The following is a 6,532-nucleotide window of genomic DNA, read 5'->3' as shown; positions in this document are numbered from 1 at the left end:
ATAACATCCTTATGAATGGTTGTTTGTGCACCAACCCCACAATTACTATTAAAATTTCAGAACAAAATAAATACTGTATAATCTCTAAATAACATCCTTATGAATGGTTGTTTGTGCACCAACCCCACAATTACTTGAATCTAAGTATATGGCTAGAAAAAATAAATAATTAATATAGCCGGCTATTTGTGTAAAAATCCCTATTCTTATTACTTAAAGACCAGAAACGGTTTAATAGTGCTTTAGAAAATAAATGAAAGCTACTCCCTGGATTGTTAATCAAGCAGTGTATTTGGCAGCATTAATATCCTTAAGTTATTTTGGTGAATTTTGGTTGTCATGAACTGGAAGTTTCAGAGATCATATGCATCTTGCTACTTCCTTTTTGGAGTTCAAACTCATGTTTCAAAATAGTTGGCTTCCACTCTCTCTCTATTTAAATTGCAAAGTTGTCTACCTAACTTATTAAACATTCAATTCGCAAAACTAATTATGAGATTGTGATTCTACATAATTAATTTAGCTGCATCGCATAACAGATATATCAAGGGGGAAATAAAAAACTACTCGTTCATATTCTCATTCAAGTAATACGACAACACGAGAAAATAAATTATAGGGCGTCACAATCAATTACTAGCAAATGCACACCTAACCATGCATTTCATTTGTTTTTCAGTAAGTAATCATTGGTATAATTGTACGTAATCTTTAGAATAGAATTAATATTTTTGTTAGTACTATTATATTAGTAAATGAAATTATATAGCCGTGTCCCAGCTACTATAGAAAATTGGATATGTGCGTACAGTTAGATGATGACAATGGATAATAACCCCACAATGCATAACTACCAGCTATAATGGCCATCAGTAGTACAAGAATTGAAGTAAGCAATAAATTTAGCCGACAAAAATAAATCTCTAAATGAACAAATCTCGTGTGTTTGATCTAGAAACTAAACATATTTAGATACAATCTAGTGAATATTATAATCACTTAATCGAGAATCTTTTGCTGCAATTTTGTTCAATTTCTTTTATCTATATAAGTCAAAAGTCATGACGTTAATCATGTTTCATGCTAGACTCATAAATAGATAAATAACTATGAAGTTCGACGATTTTTTTGAAAATCAAATTCAAACAATTATTTTCAAATCTCACCCAATCCGTCTCCCAAAATCAAATAAAAAACTACTCATTTTATAACCCAAACAGTAATATCTACTAATAATTGTTAGGTATGCGGACAAAGTACAACAATATTAGTAGCTGAAAAAAGAAGAAGCTATACATAAGGTATAGAGTTACTCTTAATTGCGTGAGATCTTGTGGGAAAAGTCGTATGAGTTTGATTGAAAATAGAAAATATTACTATCATGTTATGAATGTCTTTGAGCTGACTTGGTCCAATGGAGTAACATATTTCGTTGATAGCTATTTCACCTATAATTTATTTTTAATATTGGCTTAATTACCTCTATTCTTTAATGATGTTATTAATAGTACTTAGCTCTTTTTTCTTTTTTTTTTTTCCCCTCCGTGACGGGATAATGATTTAGGAGCTGAGTTTATTTTCCCAATAAAAATATAAGTTTCAACGAACAACTGATGAGAAAAATTCACAAGCAGCCCCCAACATAAGATGTTGACAAAGGCGCTAACTTTTTTTTTAAAACAATTTTTTACAATACAAGGCGCTAGCCTGTTACTAGTAAAAGTTTTAATTAATTACTTGAAAGGAAAGATTGACTCTATTCAGTGAACATCGTTCCTGGACGATGCTGAGAACTTCACTACGAGATAATGACATAAAATATAGCCGTCTTTGTCTGTTGCCAAAGCAGGTATTACTTGATAGTTTGCCATATGCTCTCCCTACAGCTTTTGGTAATTACTTGTTTAAATTTTAAATTTCCAAAACAAATAAAAAATATTAAAACGGAAATATGAAAAGGAAGAGTCGTAAGTCGTAACGTTAATAAATTGATCTTAGTTAAATTTGCCAAGATATAAACATAAAGTAGCACTTTTCTGTCTTCTAAACAAGAGACGGCAACCTTTAGCGGCATGTTTAGTGCATTCTTGGTTGTTTGATGAAACTGATATTTGACGCAACTTTAGTTAACTATCATAAAAAGTTACAAAACATTTTTTAAATCAAAACGTCAATCCATTTTATTTTTTAATATAACAGAAAATTACTAAGAAAATATAAAAGAGACACGATGATGGTTGATATAATATTATTTCTATGATACTTAATTTGGCAAAGTCGCATCACTTTTTTATCGCTACAAAATTAAATTTAGCAGGCGTTTGGATAAAATTGTAATTTTGATGAAAAAAAAAATAGTATTTGGAGTTAAGTTGAAAAATGACATTTGGGATTTGGAATTATGTTTAGACATATATTAACTTGAAAAAATGTTACAGTTTTGTGAGTCCGAAAAAAAGTTTTTCAGAAAATTTTGGAAAAGTGGTCAAAACCACCTTTTGGTTTTTGAAAAACTTATTTTTGAAAAGTTTTCAAAAACTTGCAGGACAAACACATTTGATATTTTTTTTTGAGAAAAAGGAAAAAATATTATAGACAAACGGAGCATAATAGTCACTGTCTTCGATTTTATATTGATTAATACACTTTAGGGCTCTTACACTTGATATGACGATAAAATTGATTTAGCCTTAAGCAGGCAACGACAGTAAAAAATGAATGCTATACTAAATATATAAAAAAAGAAGGGACCATTGTTTTTGATTTTTCAAAATAAATTTTAATAAAAATTATATCTTTATCCCGGAGCTTTGAAGAAAAGAAAATTCATTCTTTGCTTAGACTTTGATGTCAAATTCCAAAAGTGATAGTCTTTTTAACTATAAAACATAATTTAAAGACTATCATGCAATAAAATTGTTTGAGTAGTCATCCACCAAAGTACTATCCGTTCTAAGTTGTCTGCAGATGAAATAAAATGTCAAGAAAATAACCAAAAACATGTTTCCCATTGGGAAAATAACTCGAGCGTTTTTCCTACTGACATATTTATCAGCAAAGGACTTCTATTTTCCGAAGATGTACTGAAGCATTGAATAAGAGCAACGTGCACGTAACCAAAAACCATATGCAACACAAAATTAGCAATTAAATGCACATCAAGTAATTCAGCCAAAAGAAAAAGATTTCTTGTTTGTTTACAGCGTCTCTCCCATTTAATAAGACATATATATTACTGTTTAAAATTTTACATAACTTTTTTAACTACAATTATTTCAAGAAGTTTATACAATATTTTTACTATGACACTGTGATTGTACTTACTTTTACGAGTTGATTGCTCGTCGATCAATCAACTTTGAATAATATTTGGCCATCAATTTCATCTATTTGTCTTTCAAAAGTCACTTTTTTATACCCGATTAGCTTCCATGATCATCTATTTCTTTTTTGTTTTATAAAAGTCACTTTACTTCACCTAATTAGCTTCAATTACACAAAGTTGAGTGATCATATGAACGATCAACTCTTACTTTTACTCAGTTTCAAAAATGTAAATGTAACATTTCAAAAAAAATGAGAAATCAATGTTAAGATTCACATAAAACAAATAAATGTTATGATCCTTAATTTAACCCATTGTTCTTTTCTGGATAGATAGATGTCATTTGTGCAGATAAGCTACATCATAAATCCACAAAGAAAATAAAATTTTCGTCAAATTAACGAGAATATTTTAATTTTAATTAGCCACAACACAAATTATTTTTAAAAAAAGGTTAAATCGTAGTAGTAAACATAAATATTCTTCAGTTTGTTCTCTTCTTGGTTGCGACTAGAAAATAAGTTAGCGTGAAACATATTTACATTATGCAATTGTTGGGTCAAATAAATGAAGCCAAGATACCACTCTTTTGTTGGATTAGCCACATAATGAGTGTACAAAATCAACTTCCTTGTTCACAAAAAACAGAGAAAAAAAATGACTTGTTTGGAATTAATTTGGTGGCTATTTGGATTGTTCTTACTACTATATTAATTAATCCTATTTAGATCACATGTAATAAATTCGTCCAACTCACTGCTCCACTTTCTCTGAGAAAAAACAAAAGAAAATTAAGAAAGAGCCAAAACCTTGGCGTAAAGATTTATCTCATCAAGGTCTACCAGCCCACTTTCTCTCTTATGTCTCATCCTCTCTCCTTCCTAAACCACCCAACCATTTGTGGAGTAATGTTTTTTGGTTGCATTTGTAAATAATGTTATTTTTCGGAGCTATATCTGAACCAGAAATTTCACTAAATAGTGTTAAAATATAAGAAGATAACATATAAAAAAATTTAAATTTTTTTTATATATAGTATAAACACATAAAAATAAAATTTTGACTTAATTACACGATATAATTTTTCGGTGAAAAGGTGTCAATTGACACCCCTTAGCCTAAGATAGCTCAGTTATTCGTTCGGAGAATCTAATCATTATTTATTGTCATTTAAACATTTAAAATACTATTGATTAAAAAACTATGATTTTTAAATAGTTTTTGTTGAATTCTAACTATGTAAATTCTAGTAAAAGTTTCAGCTTTTGCCCCCAAATTTAATGCTTTAGTCCCCAAATTTAATGCTTTAATAATATAAGTTTGATGCGTATGCTCTGAACTCTGTTAGCACTATATATTTTCTCTTTCTGATATTAATAAAACGGACTCCAATTTTTATGATGACAAGCTACTCCTAGAACACAGAAAGAGGGAGATTCTTATTAAACATACCATACATTCCTAGTACGCAGCACAACAATTCCTTTCAAAAATAGATTAAATCGTATTAAACATTGTAATTCTGAGTTAGTCTAGTAAAATACTTTTACTTCATGCTATTTTTGGATTTAATTAAATGGAAGGCTGGCCAAGAAATGGCAGTTAGGATTAATCATTTCAATGAGCGCAACTTAAACTTCCTTGTTGGTTTAGATTTTTTCGTCCTATTTAATTAGATCACATGTAGATTAATTTTCCAGCTCAGTTCACCACTTTCCATTAAAAAAAGAAGAAAATCGTGAAAAAGGCCAAAAACCTTTAACGTAAAGGTTCATGAAATCCTGACCCCACCCCCTCAAAAAAAGAAGAAGAAAGGTTCATGAAATCTCATCTACAACATTTATCCGCACACCTTCCTGCCCCATATCCTCTCTCCTTCCTAACATGGTGGGGTGGCTATGTCTGTCCCCACTATTCCCACGTGCTTTCTCCTCCCCACTTATATAAACACAAATTTCACTGAAGAGGAGAAGAATCCATTTCCATTCCAACAAATCCAAACGGACCCGACCCGATTCACCCCACCACATGGCCTTAGTCCGAGAACGTCGACAGCTCAATCTCAGACTTCCCTTGCCGGAACCCTCCGAACGCCGCCCTCGTTTCCCCTTACCCCTCCCTCCTTCCATCTCCACCACCACAACTGCTCCTACCACTACTATCTCCATCTCGGAACTCGAAAAGCTTAAGGTTCTCGGTCACGGAAACGGCGGAACTGTGTACAAAGTCCGCCACAAACGCACATCCGCAATCTACGCTCTCAAAGTCGTTCACGGCGATAGCGACCCCGAGATTCGCCGTCAAATCCTCCGTGAAATCTCCATCCTTCGCCGGACGGATTCTCCTTACGTCATCAAGTGCCACGGTGTCATCGACATGCCCGGCGGCGACATCGGTATCCTTATGGAGTACATGAACGTCGGCACACTAGAAAGTCTTTTAAAATCACAAGCAACTTTCTCCGAACTTAGCTTAGCAAAAATCGCTAAGCAAGTACTTAGCGGACTCGACTACTTACACAATCACAAAATCATTCACAGAGATTTAAAACCTTCGAACCTTCTAGTAAATCGCGAGATGGAAGTAAAAATCGCCGATTTCGGAGTGAGTAAAATCATGTGCAGGACTTTAGATCCTTGCAATTCATACGTTGGAACTTGTGCTTATATGAGCCCAGAAAGGTTTGATCCAGACACTTATGGAGTTAACTACAACGGTTACGCAGCTGATATTTGGAGTTTGGGCTTGACTTTAATGGAACTATATATGGGCCACTTTCCGTTCTTGCCACCTGGACAGAGACCGGACTGGGCTACGCTAATGTGCGCCATATGCTTCGGTGAGCCGCCCAGTTTGCCTGAAGGGACGTCGGGAAATTTCAGAGATTTTATCGAGTGTTGTTTACAGAAAGAGTCCAGTAAAAGGTGGAGCGCTCAGCAACTTTTGCAACATCCGTTTATACTGAGCATCGATTTGAAGTCCACGTAAAAAGGGACAGAGCAAAGCTGAAGACTGGGAAATTGAATAGTTCCGAGTTGTTTGTAAATAGAGAACGGGACCTTCTTTTTTTTTTTGAACTTTTTGGGTTAACTTTTTTGTATATTCTTCAACTATGAATCTGTGAAATCAGAATCATTCTCTGTATCTGGAAAAAGTGCTCCATTTCCATAGCAAAAAAAATCATCTGTGGAATTTTGAGACTTAATG

At 32.9% G+C, this 6,532-nt stretch overlaps 1 protein-coding gene across 1 annotated transcript; it reads left to right on the top strand.

The window, feature by feature from the left end:
* The first annotated feature begins 5,353 nt into the window (after positions 1-5,353).
* LOC107765244 (mitogen-activated protein kinase kinase 9) lies at positions 5,354-6,313 on the top strand. Its single transcript, NM_001324873.1, has one exon. It carries the CDS (start codon positions 5,354-5,356, stop codon positions 6,311-6,313), a length of 960 nt encoding a protein of 319 aa, NP_001311802.1.
* The last annotated feature ends 219 nt before the right edge of the window (positions 6,314-6,532 follow it).

This window comes from Nicotiana tabacum, chromosome 4 (assembly GCF_000715075.1).
Source record: "Nicotiana tabacum cultivar K326 chromosome 4, ASM71507v2, whole genome shotgun sequence".
NCBI classification, from domain to species: domain Eukaryota; kingdom Viridiplantae; phylum Streptophyta; class Magnoliopsida; order Solanales; family Solanaceae; genus Nicotiana; species Nicotiana tabacum.
The sequence above is the reverse complement of the archived record's forward strand: the minus strand, read 5'-3'. Positions and strand labels throughout refer to the sequence as shown.